At 42.9% G+C, this 22,386-nt stretch overlaps 1 protein-coding gene across 6 annotated transcripts in view; it reads left to right on the forward strand.

Moving 5' to 3' along the window:
• The window catches only part of mrvi1 (murine retrovirus integration site 1 homolog), a 164,356-nt gene that overhangs the window by 135,837 nt on the left and 6,133 nt on the right, over positions 1-22,386 (forward strand). For all 6 annotated transcript variants that reach the window (XM_041196557.1, XM_041196555.1, XM_041196559.1 and 3 more), the window contains 3 exons: positions 2,000-2,049; positions 3,991-4,071; positions 18,337-18,479. In XM_041196557.1, coding sequence (XP_041052491.1) covers positions 2,000-2,049; positions 3,991-4,071; positions 18,337-18,479 — 274 coding nt within the window. The remainder of the gene's footprint in view (positions 1-1,999; positions 2,050-3,990; positions 4,072-18,336; positions 18,480-22,386) is intronic.

The following is a 22,386-nucleotide window of genomic DNA, read 5'->3' on the forward strand; positions in this document are numbered from 1 at the left end:
TTCTTCAAAGTTGGTGTTTGGTATTCAGTCACTGAAATGCTTGAATTAAATTTAAGTGAAGTATTGAGTGCTGAGTGAGCAGTCACTCGCCACAGAAGGAGTGCTCAAAAAAATCTGAGAACGAGTTCTCAAAATTGGGAAGAGTTCTTGTTGCTTTAGGATATGTATTTTTATTCCTCAGAGTGGGATTAAAACTGGGCAACTTCAAAGAGAGTTCCAAGAGAAACAAAGCAAGTGACAGGCACTCATCCAACTATTACATTCTTTAAATTCTCCAGGCGGGCAGCCAACAATAAGCCAGGCAGGAAAAAAGTTCGTAGCATCAAATCACCAACAGTAGGTGGCAGAATTGAACTATCCAAAGGAAGCCCCATCATTTCCATGAATCGTTGGCAAGATTTTCCCCCTCGTCCTGGGCTGCTACCTCACACTCACCCTTTACTTTATCAGGTGGAAACTAACAGGCTGCACAGCCAGAGACAGGAATCACAATACCTGCCTTTAATGTGAGAGGATTTTTAATTATAACATTGGTGAGAATCCCTACCATCTTTTCCTCAGATCTTGAATGCAGTGAAAACAAAATGCTGAGTTCCAAACTGTCCTTTCACTTGTACACTTTTTCTTAAAATCTTACAGCACAGGACATAAGAACATAATAAATAGCAGCAAGCGTAGGCCACTCAGCTCCTGAACCCTGCTCTATCATTTAATAAGATCTTATGATTGATCTTCAACTCCACCTTCCTACCCAATCCCCATATCCCTTAATTCCATTCGTGCCCAGATATCTGCCGGAACAGTCTGACTGTTCACAGTCTTCTCAGGTGGAGAATTTAAAAGATTCACAATTCTCTGAGCGAAGAAATTTCTCCTCATTTCAATCCTAAATGGTCAACCCCTTTTCCTTAGACTGTGGCCCTGCATTCAAGATTCCTCAGCCATCCCTTTCAGAGGTTTATATGTTTCAATGAAATCACCTCTCATTCTTGAAAACTCTAGGGAATATAGGCCTAGTTTATAGAAGGAAGCCCATTTGACCCATTGTGCCTAAGTTGACTCTTTGAACAAACAAGTCTCACTCCCCTTGTTCTTTCCCCATAGTCCCGCAAATTTTCCTCTTCAAGTATTTATCCAATTCCCTTTGAAAGTTATTATCAAATCTGCTTTTACCACAATTTCAGGCAGTGCATTCCAGATCACAGCAGTTCACTGTGTAAACTTATTTTCCTCATCTCTTTCTATCCTTTTTGCCGGCTATCTTATGGCTCTGTGGTTACTAACTCTCTGGCCACTGGAACCAGTTTCTCCATATTTACTCATCAAATCCATTCATCATTTTGAACACCTCTATCAAATTTCCTCTCAACCTTCTCTACTCTAAGAGGAACAACCCCAGCTTCCTTCACATTTGTTTTTTTTTTATCCAATTGCAAGAGCCAAGAACAGCCAAGAGTCATTCCTTGGAAATGTACTATTCTCCTGATTCAGCATTATCCCCACAGATTGCAGGTTCAGTGTGATCCAGATGGACTCAGCCATGGTCTCTGGCAAGACTGATGTAGGGGTGTTCAGATGGTAGATGGCTGGATGGTCACACAGATACCCTGAGAATTGGGCATCCACCCGTTCACATTCAGGCCACTTGGCCCAATTTGTGCTTCTATCTCATTTTCTGTGTCGTCCTGTTTGGAATTTGCAGGGCTAAAGGGAAAGAGCAAAGTGAATGGGACTAATTGGATAGCTCTTTCAAAGAGCTGGCACAGGCATGATGGACCTAATGGCCTCCTTTTTGCTGTATGATTGGGAAAGGGTTGTATTTAGCGCTGATGTCTCATTGGTGAATAAATCTTCAATTCAAGTATTTAGCTCTCAGTAAATGAGATATTTGGGAATTAATGGGAGGATTGGGATTTGAGGTAAAATGTGGCAATGAAGGAAAATTTCAGGGACCAACTCCTGGTCTCCATGAATTAATTCTTTTATATTTTCTTCTTAGATGATGGAGTCCCCAGAACAGCCCGATCTATGTCGCTCACACTGGGAAAGGTAAGAGGTCAGACCAAGGAAGCCACTTTAATGTTCAAAGGGGTTATTGTGGATCCAGCCATTCTTGAAACAGTTATTGAACACCAGCCTGCCATTTCAGCTGTTGAAATTTCCCTAAAGCTCTCTCTCTCTGTTCCAATCTACATCCTGTTCATTGTTACTCATAGATAACTGACTAGCAAGCAGAAGGAACTTGCACTGTATTCATAAGAATCTTATTGCATCAACAGGATGTCCCAAGGCTCTTTAAAAACAATGAAGTACTTTTGAAGTGCAGTCACTGTTGTAATTTAGGAAATGCAGCAGCCAGTTTGTGCACAGCAAGCTCCCACAAACAGCTATGTGATAAATGACCAGATAATCTGGACATTTTTTTGGTGATAGCTATTAAAGGATAAATATGGGCCTTGGACACAAGGGAGAACTCCCCTGCTCTTCTTCAAATTGTGGAATCATTTACATCCACCTGAGAGGCAACATCCAATAGACAGTGGAACAGTTTTCTGTCTTTGGCTAGGCAATAATCTAGTGGAGTGGGCTGCCCTCCAGTTGGAAATTGCTCCCAATGGTCATTCCATTGAGATGGAGGCTAGACTAATCCTTGGATTTACAATTCACAGGCATAGATTCCTTTAAGACCAATAAATCTCTTCCTGAATAGGTCCACGAGCAAATGAACCATTCTCAAAGGCCACCCTGGTCAATTCATTCAGGAGCCAACTCCCTGCTTTAATATCAGAACCAGTGATTTGGTCAAATATATGATGTGATCTCCCTACAATACTGCAGCGACAACACTTTGAAAGTACTTAATTTGTTGTAAACTAAGGACTTCCTGAGGTGGTGAAAGACGCTGTATTAAAGCAAGTTTTTCCTTTCTTTTTTTCATCAAGTTGAGTTCTTGATTGATGGGAAAGAGTGACCTTTAAAATCCACTTTCAGCTAGTCAAACTTGCCTACAAAGTGAAACTTGGGAGCCAGAAAATGAGCACAGAGAAATGAGAGGAAAGAATCAAGAGGACAAGCGGATTCAAATTAAACCGTTTTAAACTGCTGCATTTTTTGTTAAACTTATCTTTTAAATGTATATTTTAATCTGACATGAATCATGCAGCACATGAAGAGGCCATTCAATCCACCTCTTTAAAAGAGCCATCCAATTAGTCCCATCATCCTCATTGCTCTTTCCCCATTGTCTTGCAAATTTCTACCTAGGCTAAAATTAGTCATAGATTTGCCACTTATATTTCAGTAACGGTATTACTGAATTTTTAGTGCTCATCAAAAGAAATGTTATGGATCATTCCAGAAAGGCTGGATCTATGCCCAATAGAAGGGCTGCATGATTGGTTGATGTTTAGCTGTATGTTGTGGTTGCTTGATTTCAGGGACTAGGGGAATGCACATATTGTTGAAAATAAAGAATATCATTGTGATTATTGTAGTTTGTTGGAGGCTCAGTGTTGCTGGTCCTTCTTCCAAGACACTCTAGCGTAAAAGTGACTGCCATCAACATTAATGAGAGAACATGCAACACTGCTATTTTAAGGGAATCATAAATCCATTTAAACTAAAGCAGATTTAGAACCTCTGTTCAAATAGGTGGGGAGTTTTGCAGCACATTAAGCATTGTTTCACTGATGATAATTATTACAGCAGTCTCTCACCCTGACAGACTCCTTACCACCTCAGTTGTAACCCATTCACTCAGCCACAGGCTGAGAGATCGATTTGATCCCGCAGATACCAATATTAATGGTGGGGAAGTTGTTCTTGAATGATAGCTTGTCGGGCATCTGTTTCTCACTTTGTTCAATTTTCTTTTCAAAATGTTACCCTTTGATTTTGCCCAAGATAAATTACACCCCCATTGACTTGTTTCTCACTGTGGTGGGTTTAACCATTAAAATAGTGTGTTGTGTTGTGTTTTGCTTCCTGTAGACTGTACCTCGCAGGAGGGTCAGTGTGGCAGTGGTTCCAAAGTTCATTAATTTCCCTGGGCAGCCTGCCATCGCTACCATGGTAGGTCAACAATTTGTCTTTGAAAACTGATTATCGGAATGTTGATTAAAGTACAAAAGATAAAAAGAACTCGTGTTAGGATGCCATATTACAAATAATTTATAAATTGCAGAGAATTAACTCGAATTTACATCACAAAAACACGTAATTTGAGCTAACAGGTCTATGTCAGTGTTTATGCTCTTCCATCCCAACTTCATCTCACCCTAAAAGAAGAACCTTCTATTCCTTTCTTCCTCATGTATTTTCCTAGCTTTCCTTTAAATGCTTTAAGGCTATTCACCTCAACTACTCCATGTGGTAGCAAGTTCCACATTCTCACCACTCTTGGTAAAAAGGTTTCTCTTGAATTCCCTATTGGACTTATTATCTTACATTTATAGCCCCTAGTTCTGGTCTCATCCACAAGTGGAAACATCTTGTCTCTGTCTACCCTATCAAAATGTTTCATAATCTTAAAGGCCTCTATCAGGTCACCTCTCAGGCTTCTCTTTTCTAGCGAAAAGAGCCCCAACCTGTTCAGTTTTTCAGTCTTTCCTGATAGGTATAACCTCTCAGTTCTGGTAGCATAGAAACATAGGAGTAGGCTATTCAGCCCCTCAAACCTGCTCTGCCATTCAACTAGATCATGGCTGGCCTTCTACCTCAATGCCATTTTCCCGCACTGTTCCTTTATTCCTTGATATCTGTAATAACTGGCAGTCAATCAACCTCTGTCTTGAACATACTCAATGACTGAGCCTCCACCGCCCTCTGGGATAGAGAATTCCAAAGATTCACCATCCTCTGGGTGAAGAAATTCTTGCTCATCTCAGTCCTAAATGGCCTTTCTTATTCAGATACTCTGTGCCCTGGTTCTTGTTGTATGTCGTATGTTCAGTGAGTCTCAAGAAGAGGTTCTGAGTCTTGTATGGTTGAACATTAAGTGTTAATTGATATCACATAACTATGTGATATCGTTATTACGTAACTTAAAGGGATGACGGTGGAAAGGCAATGGCAAATATTCAAAGAGCACATGGGTGAACTACAACAATTGTTTATTCCTGTCTGGTGCAAAAGTAAAACAGGAAAGGTGGCCAAACCATGGCTTACAAGGGAAATTAGAGATAGTATTAGGTCCAAGGAAGAGGCATACAAATTGGCTAAAAAAAAACAGACCTGAGGATTGGGAGCAGTTTAGAATTCAGCAAAGGAGGACCAAGGGATTGCCTAAAAAGGGGAAAATAGAGTTCGAGAGTAAGCTTGCCGGGAACATAAAGATTGACTGTAAACATTTCTATAGGTAGGTGAAGAGAAAAAGGTTCGTGAAGACAAATGTAGGTCCCTTACAGTCAGAAACAGGGGAATTTATAATGGGGAACAAAGAAATGGCTGATTAACTAAATACATACTTTGGTTCTATCTTCACAAAGCAGGACAAATTAAATGCCAGAAATGTTGGGGAACACAGGGCTTAGTGAGAGGGAGGAACTAAAAGAAATCAGCATTAGTAGGAAAATGGTGTTGGAGAAATTGTTGGGATTGAAGGCCAATAAATCCCCAGGGTCTGATAATCTACATCCCAGAGTACTTAAGGAAGTGGCCTTAGAAATAGTCGGTGCATCGGCGGTCATCTTCCAAGATTCTATAGATTCTGGAACAGGTCCTACAGATTGGAGGGTAGCTAATGTAACCCCACTATTTAAAAAGGGACGTAGAGAGAAAACAGGGAATTATAGACCAGTCAGCCTGACATCGCTAGTGGGGAAAATTCTGGAGTCCATTATAAAAGCTTTAATAGCTGAGCACGTGGAAAACAGTGGCAGAATCGGACAGAGTCGGCATGGATTTACGAAAGGGAAATCATGCTTCACAAATCTACTGGAATTTTTCGAGGATGTAATTAGTAGAGTTGATGAGGGGGAGCTAATGGATGTGGTTTATTTGGACTTTCAGAAGGCTTTTGACAAAGTTCCACATAAGAGATTAGCGTGTAAAATTAAAGCGAATGAGATTGGGGGTAGTGTATTGAAATGGATAGAAAACTGGTTGGCAGGCAAGAAACAAAGAGTAGGAATAAACGTGTCTTTTTCTGAATGGCAAGCAGTGACTAGTGGGGTACTGCAGGGATCGGTGCTGGGATCCCAATTATTCACAATATATATTAATGATTTAGATGAGGGAACTAAATGTAATATCTCCAAATTTGCAGATGACACAAAGCTGGGTGGGAGAGTGAGCTGTGAGGAGGATGCAGAGATGCTTCAGTGAGATTTGGGCAAGCTGAGTGAGTGGGCAAATGCATGGCAGATGCAGTATAAATGTGTTGTTATCCACTTTGGTAGCAAAAATAGGAAGGCAGATTATTATCTGAATGGCTATAAATTGAGAGAGGGGAATGTACAATGAGACCTGGGTGTCCTCGTACACCAGTCACTGAAGGTAAGCATGCAGATGCAGCAGGCGGTAAAGAAGGCAAATTGTTGGCCTTCATAGTGAGAGGATTCGAGTACAGGAGCAGGGATGTCTTGCTGCAATTATACAAGGCCTTGGTGAGTCCACACCTGGAATATTGTGTGCAGTTTTGGTCTCCTTATCTGAGGAAGGATGTTCTTGCTATAGAGGGAGTGCAGCGAAGGGTTACCAGACTGATTCCTGGGATGGCAGGACTGACATACGAAGAGTGATTGAGTCAGTTAGGATTATATTCGCAGGAGTCCAGAAGAATGAGGAGGGATCTCGTAGAAACCTATAAAATTCTAACAGGACTAGACAGGGTAGGTGCAGGAAGGATGTTCCCAATGGCAGGGGAGTTCAGAACCAGGGGTCACAGTCTGAGGATACAGGGTAGACTATTTAGGACTGAGATAAGGAGAAATTTCTTCACCCAGAGAATGGTGAGCCTGTGGAATTTGCTACCACAGAAAGTAGTTGAGGCAAAAACATTGCATGTTTTCAAGAAGGAGCTAGATATAGCTCTTGGGGCAAAAGGAATCAAAGGATATAGGGAGAAAGTGGGAGCAGGCTATTGAGTTGGATGATCAGCCATGATCATGATGAATGGCGGAGCAGGTTCAAAGGGCTGAATGGCCTACTCCTATTCCTATTTTCTATGATTCTATGTACATATATATTGCGTATAGTCCAAGCTATGAGCTAACTCCATGCCTACATCTACACAGGTCTCTGTCCAGTCCACAATTGAGTCCAGTCTCAGGTCATGTGCCTCTTTACATCACACTGTGGGCAGTACTGTTTCCCAGTCCCACATTAATCCTTGCTATGCCAGGTACCCTTATACTTAAGTTCTAGACTCCCAGCCAGGGGAAACATCCTTCCTGCATCTACCCTTTTGAGCCCTGTAACAATTTTGTATGCTTCAATGAGATTACCTCTCATTCTTCTAGAGAATACAAGCCCAGTCTCTTAGAACATAGAAAATAGGAGCAGGAGTAGGTCATTTGGCCTTTGAGCCTGCTCCGCCATTCAATACGATCATGGCTGATCCTCTAACTCAACGCCCTCCCCATACCCTTTCACCCTTTTAGAACCTAGAAATCTATCTATTTCCTTCTTAAATATACTCAGTGACTTGCCTCCACAGCTCTCTGTGGTAGAGAATTCCACAGGTTCACCACCTTCTAAGCGAAGAAGTTTCTCCTCATCTCAGTCCTAAATGGCCTACCCCATACCCTGAGACTGTCACCCCTTGTTCTAGACCCCCCCAGCCAGAGGAAACATCATCCCTGCATCCAGTCTGTCCAGCCCTGTCAGAATTTTATATGTTTCAATGAGATTCCCTCTCATTCTTCTAAACTCCAATGAATACAGGCCCATCCAACCCAATCTCTCCTCATACCACAACCCTGCCATCCCAGGAATCAGTCTGGTGAACCTTCGCTGCACTCCCTCTATGGCAAGTATATTCTTTCTTAGGTAAGGAGACCAAAACTGCACACAATATTCCAGGTGTGGTCTCACCAAGGCCCTGTACAACTACAGTAAGACATTCTTTCTCCTGTACTCAAGTCCTCTTGCAATGAAGGCCAACAAATCATTTGCCTTCTTAACTGCTTGCTGCACCTGTATGCTTGCTTTCAGTAATTGGTGTACAAGGACATCCAGGTCCCTTTGTACCTCAACATTTCCCAATCTATCACTATTTAAATATTACTCTACCATTCTGTTTTTCCTACTGAAGTGGATAACTTCACCCTTATCCATGTTATACTGCTACTGCCATGTATTTGCCCATTCACTCAACCTGTCTAAATTGCCTTGAAGCCTCTTAACATCCTGCTCACCACTCACATTCCCACCAAGTTTCATGTCATCAGCAAACTTGGAAATGTTACATTTGGTTCCCTCATCCAAATCATTGATATATCAGGCATTTTCAGATTGTTGGCAGGCACAGTGGGCGGGCCCAGGAGTGGCCAAGAAACAGGCCGTCACCCGCAATCTTCCCCCCCACCGACCCCACCGTACACGATTTCACATGGCTAGCTGATTGACATCCAGCCTGCGTGAAAGGCGTGCTGATAAGCTCAGCACTCCTGGGATGGGGGTGGGAAGAGGGTGAGCGTTGAAGTTAGCACAGGCACAGGGGAATGCACAATGAAAGCTCTGTGAAGGCAGAGAGCTGCCCCAGGGAGCTGAAGAATTTTAAATCCAAAAGTAAACGTTTTGAATTTCCGAAAACAGTTTCCACTCATAAGAGTCACTCACGTAAACATTTTGATGATAAAAATTTTGCCCAGACCTTTTTTTAAACTAATATTGGAAACCTCATTCTGCTCTTTGATGAGGTTTCCTCAAAAATCCAAAGGCCGCCAGCTGATTCGCCCGCTCGCCAACTGTAATGTTGGACGGGAAGCGAAAAATCCATGTCAATTACTACATTAATGACCTTAATAAGCCTCTTCATTCTCGGCAGGCGCACTGCCAAATCTTGCCCGCGCCCACCGACAGAAATATCACACAAGTGCGCGATGATGTCGAAATGCTCACCCGACGTATTCGCGCACTATTTTAGGCCTGATCAGGTCAGGCGCACGCCCGCCCATGGGACATAAAATTCTGCCTATGATGTGAATAGCTAGGGCCTAAGCGTTGATCCCTGCTGTACCTGACTAGTCACCACCTGCCAGGCCAAAAAATTCCTACTGTCTGCAAAACGATTCTCAATCCATGCCAATATATTACCCCCAATCCCATGTGCTTTAATTTTACACACTAACCTCTTATGTGGGACTTTATCAAAAGCTTTCTGAAAATCCAAATATACCACATCCACTGGTTCTCCTTTATTTATTCTGCTAGTCATGTCCTCAAAATATTCCAGTAGGTTTGTTAAATATGATTTGCTTTCATAAATTCATGTTGACTTTGTCTAATCCCGTTGATATTTTCAAAGTGTCATGTTATCACATCCTTTATAATGGACTCCAGCACTCTCCCTACTACTGATGTTAGGCTAACCGGTCTGTAATTCACTGTTTTCTCCCTCCCTCCTTTTTTAAATAATGGGATTACATTTGCCACCCTCCAGAATCTACAGAATTTTGGAAGATGACAACCAACGCATCCACTATTTCCATGGCCGCCTCCTTTAGTACCCTGGGATGTGTATTATCAGACCCTGGGATTTATTAGCTTCCATTCCCATTAATTTTACCAGCACTTCTTTTTTAGTAATACTAATTTCCTTCAATTTCTCCCTCTTACTAGACCCTTGGTTCCCTAACATTTCTGGGAAGTAATTTGTGTCTTCCTCCGTAAAGACAGAACAAAAGTAGTTGTTTAATTGCTTTGCTATTTCTTTGTTCTCTACTATAAACTATCCCATTTTGGACTGTAAGGGACCTACATTTGTCTTCACCAATCTTTTTCTTTTCACTTACTTGTAGAAGCTTTTACAGTCTGCTTTTATGTTCCTTGCAAGTTTACACTCATACTCCAATTTTCCTCTCTTAATCAATCTCTTAATCCTCCTTTGCTGAATTCTGAACTGGTCCCAATCCTCAGGCTTCCTACTTTTTCTAGCAAATTTATATTACTCCTCTTTGGATCTAATACTATCCTTAATTTCTATTGTTAGCCATGGTGGGGCCGATTTTTCTGTTGTGTTTTTGTGCCAGAAAGGAATGTATAACTGTTCCAATGCATACACTCATTCCTTAAACATTAGCCATTGCCTATCCACCTATGCCTTTTAATGAAGTTCCCCTATCTATCTTAGCCAACTCACGCCTCAGACCTTTGTAGTTTCCTTTGTTTAGATTTGGGACGCTAGTTTCGGATCAGACCACTTCACTTTCCATCCAAATGAAGAATTCTATCATGTTATGGTCATTGTTGTCTAAAGAACCCCGCACAACAAGGTTATTAATTAGCCCCTTCTCATAGCACAAACCAAGTCTAGGATAGCCTGTTCCTTAGTTGGTTCCTTGACGTACTGGTCTAAAAAAACCATCTTGCACACACTCTAGGGCCAGGATTTCCCAGTTGGCGAGCAGGCTTAGTGAGGTTGAGCGGGAGCCGGCACGAAACGGACCGCCGGCCGCAATCAGGCCCCTACCTCGTTTTCACGCTGGCTGGCCAATTAAAGGGCCAGCCAGCATAAATCGTGCGCTGCAGGGAGGTGGGGGGGTGGGGGGGTTGGGTGGGGGAGGGGGGGGGAAGGAGAGCGAGCACGGAAGTTCACACATGCGCCTGGATGCGTGCAGTAAGAGCTCCCTGAAGCACAGAGCTGCCTGAGGGAGCTGAAGATTATTGAAATAAAAAGTCAAGAATTTAAAATGTAAAAAAAAAAGTTTGAAAGTTTTTAATTTTTTTAAATCCCTAATCGAAACCTCATCCCGCCCGTGGATGAGGCTTAGCAAAAAATCCCAAAGGCCGCCTGGCTGATTCCCGCGCGCGCCGACTGACTGAACTATCGCACGAGTGCATGATGATGTCGGGACTCTCGCTCGACGTCACCGCGTGTCATTTTATGTTCGTTCGGGTTGGGTGCGCGCCCACCCAACGAGCAAAATGTTCTGAGATAAAGGCAAAATACTGCGGATGCTGGAAATCTGACACAAAAACAAAAAAATGCTGGAAAAGTTAAGCAGGTCTGACAGCATCTGTGGAGAGAGAAACAGAGTTAACGTTTTGAGTCCGTATGACTCTTCTTCAGAGTGAAATATTCTGCCCCAGGAATTCATCCGCCGCAGTATTATTGCTAGTTTGGTTTACCCAATCTATATGTAGATTAAAATCACCCCTGATTACTGTAGCACCTTTGTTACATGCATCTCTAATGTCCTGTTTAACGCTGCCCCCGACCTTATCACTACTGTTTGGAGGCCTATAGGCAAATCCTACTAATGTTTTCTGCCCGTTGTTGCTTCTTAGCTCCACCCAAACTGATTCTACATCTAGATTTTCTGAGCCAATATCCTCTCTCACCATTGTACTGATTTCATCCTTAACTAGCAACACCTTTTCCTTTTTGCCTGTCCTTCCTAAATATTGAGTACCCTTGGATATTCCCATTCTTGGTCACCCTGCAGCCATGCCTCCGTAATCGCAATCATATTGTACCTGTTCACATCTATTTGTGCTGTTAATTCATCTACCTTATTGCGAATGCACCATGCATTCATATACAGTGCCTTTAGACTTGTCTTTTTAGCATTTTTACAAGTTTTTTTTGTACTATGGCCCTATTTGCTACGAGCCCTTGTTTCCTCTGCCTTCCACTTTTGCTTTCTACTTTTCTGTCTTTCATTTCTCTCTTTATTTCCCTCTCTTGTGTCTCCTTGCTCAGGTTCCCATACCCCTGCCACTCTAGTTTAAACCCTCCCCCACAAGTACAAGCAAATGTCCCTGCGAAGGGTATTGGTCCTGGTCCTGTTGGAGTGCAACTCGTCCAGCTTATAACAGGTCCCATTTCCCCAGAATATGTCCCAATGCCTCAGTAATCTAAAGCTCCCCCCACCCCCCCAACCCCACCCCCACCCCCACACCATGGGCAAAATCTTCTATTCAGAGGGCCGGGACGGGGCCCGCTTGCCAACGCGTAAAATGATGCGGGGTGTCGTTGGGTGTGCATCCTGATGTCACCCTGAGTCATTTAGATTTTCAGGTCAGCGGACGTGCAGCCGAGTTGGCTGTGCGCCTGCTGACCTATCAACAGCCTATTAAGGCCATTAAAAAACTAATTGAAATCATTAATGGACCTGCCCGTCCAACCTTAAGGTTGACGGGCAGGCTGGGACGACTGGCGGGCTTCAGAAAAAGCATGAAACCTCATCCACAGCAGGGAACACATAGCATTTCATGGTGCACGTCACGCTGGGCGAGCCTTAAATGAGAGGGTGCACTGATCGGGAACCCACTCGCCCACACCCGCTCCTGCACATCCCCCCCCACCCCCCAACAGGGGGGAAAATATTGCCCCATCTCTCCAGCCACACATTTATCTGGTCTATTCTATTCTGATCTCGCTAGCACATGACACTGAGAGTAATCCTGAGATTGCGACCTTTTAGGTCCTGCTTTTTAATTTATTTCCCAGCTCCTTATATTCTGCTTTCAGGACCCCATCCCTCTTTTTACCTATGGTGTAGGTACCAATATGAACCATGACCTCTCCTCACACTCTCCCTTCAGAATGTCAGTGACATCCTTGACCCAGGGAGGCAACATACCTTCCTGATGTCACGTCTGTTGCCGCAGAAATGTCCATCTGTTCCCCTTATGATAGAATTCCCTATCACTATTACTCCCACTCTTTTTTCTCCTCCCCTGTGCAACTGAGCCACTCGTGGTGCCACAAACTTGGCTCTTGCTGCATTCCCCTGAGAAGCCACCTCCCCCAGCAGTATCCAAAATGAAAAATCTATTAGAGAGGGACCCGGGGACTCCTGCACTGCCTGCCTAGTGCTTATTCTTTGTCTGGCGTTCACCATTTCCCTTTCTGTCTCTGCATTCTTTACCTGTGGTGTGACCACCTCACTTTACATTCTATCCACGAAGATCTCATCCTTGCAGATGCTCCACAGTAACTCCAGCACAACTCCAGCTCCAATTTTGAGTAGCTGCAGCTACAGACACTTCCTGCACACATGGTCACCCTGCATACTGGAAGTGTTCCTAACTTCCCACATCGCAGAGGGGGAGCTTTCCATGTGGCCAAGCTGCCCTGCCATGTCTTACACTTAAATTACTCTCTTTACTTTTACTTCCTCTAAATTAGAGAATATTAGGGACAGTAGAAATACTCATCAGGTCCTACTTACCAAGACCACCGCTCTTCTTTCTGAGGAAAATTAGAAAATGAGAGGATCACCTCCTTCCCTCTTCACCAAACTCCTTCACTCACCAAACTCCAACTTAAGCACTTTAATGCAACCCAAAGCAGCACTTTAGTGCAGGTCTCCTTAAACTCTCCTCATAGGACAGTCCCGCCATCCCAGGGATCAGTCTGATGAAATTTTGTTGCACTCCCTCTATGACAAGTATATCCTTCCTCAGGTAAGGAGATCAAAACGGTACACAATACTCTAGATGTGGTCACACCAAGGTTCTATACAACTGCAGCAAGACTTCTTTACTCCTGTACTCAAATCCTTTTGCATAAAGGCCAACATACCATTCACCTTCCTAATTGCTTGCTGCATGGTAGCTCTCAGTGATTTATGAACAAGGACACCCAGGTCCCTTTGGACATCAACACATCCCAATCTCTCACCATTTAAGGAATACTCTGCATTTTTGTTTTTCCTACCAAAGTGGATAACTTCACATTTTCCCACATTATATTCCATCTACCATGTTCTTGCCCACTCACCTAGCCTGTCTAAATTCCCTTGAAGCCTCTTTGCATCCTCCACACAACTCATATTCCCAACAAATTTTATGTCAACTTGGAAATATTATATTTGGAATAGCTGGAGCCGAAATACTGATTCTTGTAGTTCCCCATTAATCACAGCCTGCCAACCTAACAATGATCTGTTTATTCCCACTCTCTGTTTTCTGCCCTTTAACCAAGCCCTAAGTCTGTGCCAGTATATTACCCCCAATCCCATGTGCTCTAATTTTGCTCACTAACCTTTTGTGTGGGACCTTACTGAAAGCTTTCTGAAAATCCAAATACACCACATCCACTGTTTCTTCCTTATCTATTCTGCTAGTTAGATCCTCAAAAAGCTGTAACAGGTTTGTCAAAGATGAGTTCCCATTCATAAATCCACATTGACCATAAATCCAATACTACCATTATTTTCTCAGTGTCCAGTTATCACATCCTTTAGAACAGATTCTAGCATTTTCCTTATTACTGATGTCAGGCTAACAAATATGTAGTTCCTCATTTTCTCTCTCACTCCTTTCTTAAATAGTTACATTTGTTTCCTTGCAATCTGCAGGAACCATTCCAAAATGTATAGAATTTTGGAAAATGATCACCTATGCATCCACCATCTCTACAGCCACTTCTTTCAACACTCTGGAATGTAGATTATCAGGTCCAAGGAATTTATCAACTTTCATTTTTCTTTGCTAATCTTTTCCTTTTTACATACCTATAGAAGCTTTTACAGTCCATTTATATATATCTCCCCTGTTTACTTTCATATTCTATTTTCACTTTCTTTATCAATTTCCTGGTCCTCCTTTCCTGAAATCTAAAATGCTCCCAATGCTAAGGCTTACTACTTTTTTTGATAGCTTTATAAGCCTCTTCCTTTGATCTAATACATCCGTTAACTTCTCTTGTTATCCATGTTTGGATCACTTTTCCTGCCAGGTTTTTGTGCCTTAAAGGAATGTAAGTTTGTTGTAAACCATGTATTAATTCTTTAAATATTAATCATTGCCTGTCTACCATCACATCTTTCCCAATCTACCAGAGACAATTTACCCCTCACCTTAGGGCAGAATTTTATGTCCCTCGAGCGGGCGCGCACTCGATCCAATCGGGCGTAAAATCGCATGACAAGATGTTGGGCGAGCATCCCAACATCATCGTGCACTCGAGCGATATTTCACTTGGTGGGTGCATGCAAAAGCCAGAAGCACACCCACCGACAATTTAGAGGGCAATTAAGCCCATTAACAGCACAACTTTGCCTCCGATTTTTCATGGCCCGTCCAACCTTAGAGTTGGCGGACGGGCGAATCGGCCAGGCGGACTTTGCATTTTTCATCAAACCTCATGAAATAAAATTTAAAAAAGCACCTGTGGGCAGCATTTTCATCAGCTGTATTTTCAGGTGTTTGTTTGTGATGCATGGAGAGTTTTTTTTCAGCTTTTAAAGCCTTTATTTCAGCTTTTTCAGGTCTGCAGCTCCCTGAGGCAGCTGTCTGCCTTCAGGGAGCTTTCTAGCAGCGCCCAGCCGCGCCCACGGAAGCGTCATCGTCTGCCCTCTTCTCGCCTCCACCCCGGCAGCGCTGTGCTATTCAGCGCGCGTTTCACGCTGGCCGGCCATTAACTGGCTAGCCAGTGTGAAATTGCAGTCGGCTGCTGATCATGGTCGTGGGCCCACTGATCGGGCGCACCCGCCAGAGGTAAAAATCAGGCCTCAGTTTCCTTTTAGATTTTAAGACCCTAGTTTCAGTTTGAAAGCATCCTTGTGAATCGTTTTTGCACTTTTTACAGTACCTTTATATCCTCTTTATAATATGGAGATCAGAATTGTTCAGATTATTCTAATTGTGGTCTAATCAAGGTTCTATATAAATTTAGCATAATTTCCCTGCTTGTCCATTCTATCTCTCTAGAAATGAATCCCAGTGCTTTGTTTGCTGTTTTTTATAGCTTATTGACATGTATCACTACATACAGTAATTTGGATATCTGTAGCCCCCAGATCTTTCTGTTCCTCTTCCCCATTTAGGCGCTTATTTTCTGATGAGTTTAGGGCCTCCTTATTTATCCTACTAAAATGTGTGCCCTCACAATTACTATATTGAAATTCATTTGCCAATTACATACCCACTCTGCAAGTTCATTAACGTTCCTTCTATTTTGTCACTTGTTTTTTGCTAATTGCCAGTTCAGAATTGGAAACTTTGTGGAAGAATGAAATAACGTGACTGCTCATTTCTCCCATTCTTATTTTCATTGGTATTTGCAGAAGTAATTAAGCTTTATCTTTAAACAATATATATTTGAATGGCTACAGATAAGGTCTCCTTACTTAAGGAGGGATATTCTTGCATTGGAAGCATTCAGAGAAAGCTCATAAAGCCAATTCCTGGGATGAAGGGGTTGTCTTATGAGGAAAGGTTGAGCATGTTCGGCCCATACTCATTGGAATTTAGAAGAATGAGAGATGATCTTACTGAAACAAATAAGATTCTGAGGAGATAAAAACAAAAAAACTGCGGATGCTGGAAATCCAAAACAAAAACAGAATTACCTGGAAAAACTCAGCAGGTCTGGCAGCATCGGCGGAGAAGAAAAGAGTTGACGTTTCGAGTCCTCATGACCCTTCGACAGATCTGTTCTGTCGAAGGGTCATGAGGACTCGAAACGTCAACTCTTTTCTTCTCCGCCGATGCTGCCAGACCTGCTGAGTTTTTCCAAGATTCTGAGGAGGCTTGACAGGGTGGATGTTGAAAGGATGTTTCTCCCTGTGGGGGAATCTAGAACTAGGGGACACAGTTTAAAAACAAGGGGTCTCTCATTTAAGATGGAGATGAGGAGGAATTTCTTCTCTCAGAGGGTCATTAGTCTTTGGAATTCTGTTCCCCAGAGAGCAGTTGAAGCTGGGTCATTGAATATATTCAAAGCTAAGTTAGATAGACTTTTGATCTACAAGGAAGTTAAGGTTTATGGAGAGCCGGCAGGAAAGTGGAGATAAGGCCACAATCGGATCAGTCATCATCTTATTGAATGGCGGAGCAGGCTCAATGGGCTGAATGGCCTATTCCTGATCCAATTTATTATCATTTCAAAAGGAAATTGGATGGGCAATTGAGGGAAATAAACTTGCTGGGCTATGGGGATAGAGCCAGGGAATAGAATTGACTGGATTGCTCTACTGAGAGCCAGGATAGATTCAACGGGCTAAATAGCCTCCTTCTGTGCCATAATGACCTCATGACTCTAATATGGATTGCCAGAAGACACTTGATGAAGTGCTTAGCAAGTTGTATTCTCATAGGTTTCACTACATAGAAATAACATAGGCACACGTTACAAAAACAAAATACTGCAAATGCTAGAAATCTGAAATAAAAACAGAAAAAGAAAGCAGTCAGCAGGTCTGGCAGCAGCTGTGCAGAAAGAAACAGAGTTAATGTTTCTCCCTGTGTTCTGGCAAAAGGTTATTGACTTGAAACATTAACTCTGTTTCTCTCTCCTGTATCTGACCTGCTGCGTTTTTGCAGCATTTCCTGTTTATAGCACAATATTTTATCACGTTGTGTGTGTGTGCTGTGATATCATTTAAGAAGAGCTGCTACCCGTTGTTGTGGAGGCCTTTGATGCTTTATCTCTCACTGTCTTAATTGCTCTGCATTGGGATACTTTCAGCCTTAGACTCATACTCTTCTAGCTGTGCTAAATGTCTCTCTGCAGCAACTGGTGTCTTAATTAAGCATGATCTAGCCCAGTTGCCTTCACTATTTTTCAATTAAGGGCCACTTTAGCAAAAAACCTGCAATGTGAGAGTCACATTGACTACTAGACTATCATTGCTTACTATTCCAGTAATTCACTTGAGCCAAAAAAATACACAGCACCAATGGCTGAATACTCTGCTAGTTCTATGGTAGTTGCTATGGTAATACAACTGTTACTATACAATGCACATACCTAGATATACTTATTGGTGCACATTGTAACATGTGGTCAATGTGACATATAAAGAAGGCTGATTTTTGATAGGCTTGGTGCACATTTTTTAATGTTAAAAATAAATAGGAATATAATGCTGGGTTGGGCTCCGGCTCGCTCCTACCCTCTGAGGATAAAGCGGTTACTGAAAATGGATGGATGGAGTCAGGAAGCTGCACTTAGTGTCGATGGGAGACCCCCGCCACTGGTTTGAGGGTCTTGCAATGAAGAGCACTGATATAGCCTATCAACTCTGTGGGTCAATGTTATATAATTCTATATGTGTCCATCGTTGTGGGGATTGCGGTTGGAAGGTATAATCTTATTCTTGGAGATTTACAGCGGGTGTCTAAAATTTCAATGCTGAGCTAAAGTTCCCGAACCGTCTCTTCAAACAAAGTTCAGTTAACAAACAATCTTTTCCTTTGTTATATTTTCTTCCTTTGTAGGCCGAGCCGAATAACAGCAGCAGCTCTAACACCATCACCACCAACACCACCACCAGCCCCAGCAGCTCCAGCAGCATCAATCCCAGCAGTTCCAGTGGGATCAGCATACATTCCAGTCCGACACTGGCTCCTCTTGTGGAACAGTGAGTACAGCACCAGTGTATACAATACCAGTGCTTAAAATCACCACTGAATTCAGTTTCATCCTAGAGGTTTTTATTATTTATGCATTCTCAAGATCTGGGTGTCGCTAGTAAGGCTGGCACTTTGTGCCAATCCCTAGTTTTCCCAAGAAATGGTGCTGGGCCTTTCTCTTGAACCTCTGGTCTGATACCGAGTGACTTGCTAGGTCACTTCAGAGGTGCACTTAAGAATCAATTACATTGGTGTGGGACTTGAGTCACATACAGACCTAGACAGGGTAAGGACGGCAGGTGTCCTTCCCGAAAAAACATGCATGAGCCAGATGGGTTTTACGACCATCTGGTAGTTTCATAGTCACCGTTACTCAAAGTAGTTATTTATTTCAGATCTTTTAAAAACTGAATTGAAATTCTCATATTGCCAAATCCTCTAGATTATTAGTTCAGGCCTCTGGGTTACTAGTCCAGCAACATAACCACTATCCAATATAACCACTGCCCCAGCATATCAGTGTAAAAATTAAGGCAGAAGCATTTGCAACAATCTTCATCCAGAAGTGCTGAGTGGTTGATACATCTCGGCCTCCTTCAGAGGTACTCAGCAACACAGATGCCAGTCTTCAGCCAATCTGATTCATTCCACTTGGTATCAAGAAACGGCTGAAGGCACCAGATAGTGCAAAGGCTATGGTCCCTGGCAATAGCACTGAAGACTTGTGTTCCAGAACTTGCCATGCCCCTAGCCAAGCAGTTCCAGTACAGCTACAACACTGGCATCTATCTGGCTATGTGGAAAATTGCTCGGGTAAGTCATATACATAAAAAGCAGGACAAATCCAACCCGGCCAATTACCACCCCATCAGTCTACTCTCGATCATAAATAACGTAATGAAGGGGTCATCAGGTGGCACATGCTTAGCTGATGCCCAGTTTGGGTTCTGCCAGGCTCAGCTCCTGACCTCATTTATAACCTTGGTTCAATCATGGACAAAAGAGCTGAACTCCTGAGGTGAGGTGAGAGTGTCTGCCATTAATATCAAGGCAGCATTTGACTGAGTGTGGCATCAAGGAGCCCTAGCAAAACTGGAGTCAATGGGAATCAGGGGGAAAACTCTCTGCTGGTTGGAGTCATACCTAGCACAAAGCAAGATGGTTGTGGTTGTCATCTGAGCTCCAGGATATCTCTGCAGGAATTCCTCAGGGTAGTGTCCTCAGCCCAACCATCTTTAGCTGCTTCATCAATGACCTTCCTTCCATCATAAGGTCAGAAGTAGGGATGTTTGCTGATGATTGTACAATGTTCAGCACCATTCGCGACTCCTCAGATACTGAAGCAGTCCATGTCGAAATGCAGCAAGATCTGGACAATGTCCAGGCTTGGGCTGATAAGTGGCAAGTAACATTCGTGCCACACAAGTGTCAAGCAATGACCATTTCCAACAAGAGGGAATCCAACCATCGCCGCTTGATGTTCAATGGCATTACCATCACTGAATCCCCCACTATCAACATCCTGGGATTACCATTGACCAGAAACTGAACTGGTCTAGCCATATAAGTACTAAGATAAAAGCAAAATACTGCGGATGCTGGAAATCTGAAACAAAAACAAAAATAGCTGGAAAAACTCAGCAGGTCTGACAGCATCTACGGAGAGGAACACAGTTAACATTTTGAGTCCGTATGACTCTTCATCATTTGTTTCAGTTAGCCATATAAATACTGTGGCTACAAGAGCAGGTCCGGGGCTAGGGATCGTGCGATGAGTAACTCAACTCCTGACTCCCCAAAGCCTGTCCATCATCTACAAGGCACAAATCAGGAGTGTGATGGAATACTTCCCACTTGCCTGGATGAGTGCAGCTCCTATAACACTGAAGAGGCTGGACATCGTCCAGGACAATGCAGCTCGCTTGATTGGCACCACATCCACAAACATTCACTCCCTCCACCACCGACACACAGTAGCAGCAGTGTGTACCATCTACAAGATGCACTGCAGGAATTCACCTTCGACAGCACCTTCCAAACCCATGGCCACTACTATCTAGAAGGACAAGGGCAGCAGATACATGGGAACACCACCACCTAGAAGTTCCCCTCCAAGCCACTCACCATCTTGACTTGGAAATATATCACCGTTCCATCACTGTCACTAGGTCAAAATCCTAGAACTCCCTCCCTAACAGCACTGTCGGTGTACCTACACCACATGTGCTGCAACGGTTCAAGAAGGCAGCTCATCACCTCCTACTCAAGGTCAACTAGGATGGGCAATAAATATTGACCCAGCCAGCGAAGTCCACATCCTGTGAATGAATAAAAAAAAAAAAACACCCCCACACCTCTATCAAGTGTCAAAACAACAGCCCCAGGGGCTGGAGCACCTCTAGATCCTGAAACTCTGCTCCTCGAGATTTCCCATTTTGAGCTACTTCTCGGGGATTATTTACACTACAGTTGCCAACTCTGACTGGACACTTCTGGAGATTTGGTCATATGACCTTTCGCCTCCAACTAGTCCCACTTATTCAAATAGTCTTCCTTACGTCTCCAATATTTTTAATACTATTAAATTAAAGTGTTCAAAGATAATTGAAACAAAAACATTTTTTAATGCAAATATGATTTTTGCTCAGTGCATTGCCTTGAAGATTAATCTTTAATTCCTGCATCCTCCAAGACAATCTTGGAAGATTGGTAAACCCTAGCTCCTGCACACCAGCAAAGATCCAACCTAGTTGGGAGCAAAGTTTGGAGAAGCAGGGCTATAATGCTATCTTTACTGAAAGCTAGTGAACAATGCAAAATGTAGTTAAAAAGCCAAATATAATGTTGGTCATAATTTCAAGAGGAGTGGAATACAAAACGCTGGAAGGCTGGATGTTACATTGCAGTTGTACAGAGCTCTGGATGGATTCCACCTGGAGTAACTGTTCAGTTCTGGGCAATACACCTCAGGAAGAATATATTGACCTTGGTGGGGTTCAGCGCAGATTCACCAGAATGATACCAGGGTTAAATCATGAGGTCAGGTTGCATTGACTAGGCTGGCATTCCCTCGAGTATAGATTATAAAGGAGTGATTTAATTGAGGTGTCCAAAATGATTAAACAATTTGGTGGATAGAGAGAAACTATTTCCTCTGGTGGGCAGTCCAGAACAAGGGGGCAAAACCTTAAAATTAGAAGCAGGTTTTCAGGGATGATGTCAGGAAGCACTTCTTCACGCAAAGGGTAGTGGAAATCTGGAACTATCTCTGCCCATAAGGCTGTTGAAGCTGAGATCAGTTGAAAATTCCAAAGCTCAGATTGATATATTTTTGTTGGAAAACATATTAAGGGATTCAGAACCAAGAAGGGTTAATATACAAATCAGCCAAAATGGTGGGACAGGCTCGATGGGCTAAGTAGCCTCTTCTTGTTTCTATATTTGTAAGCTTACCTCCTTTCCACATTGGAATGCAGATCCATTTTGGTGCCATGGGATTGTGGATTTATTCCTGATTTGCCAGTTCATCTTGTTTGTCTTTTGGGTGTCTAGAGGTTTGGAAAAGGGTCTCTTATTGGTGCTGCTGTCTCATTGGTGGATAAATCCTTGATTGGAGCATGGAGATCAGGTATCGGTAACTTGATATCTGACAATTAATGACAGGTATTTGACATCAAGGGGCTTGGATAGTTAGAACATTAAGTAAAGTCCTTCAGTCATTTCATAGTCAACTAAAAATATAATGATGTAAGATTTTTCCAGACACTCGTTTGTTACCCTCTGACAGGTAACAGATTTGCTGTTTTTATTCCTGTAGACCTGCCGTCATTAAAGAAGTGACTGGAATTAGCTCACCCTTAATCCCCCTCCCTCCAGTCAACTGGAGAAGGCGTTGGTCATGGCTCAGTGGGTAAC

Source organism: Carcharodon carcharias, chromosome 10 (assembly GCF_017639515.1).
Source record: "Carcharodon carcharias isolate sCarCar2 chromosome 10, sCarCar2.pri, whole genome shotgun sequence".
Classification (NCBI taxonomy): domain Eukaryota; kingdom Metazoa; phylum Chordata; class Chondrichthyes; order Lamniformes; family Lamnidae; genus Carcharodon; species Carcharodon carcharias.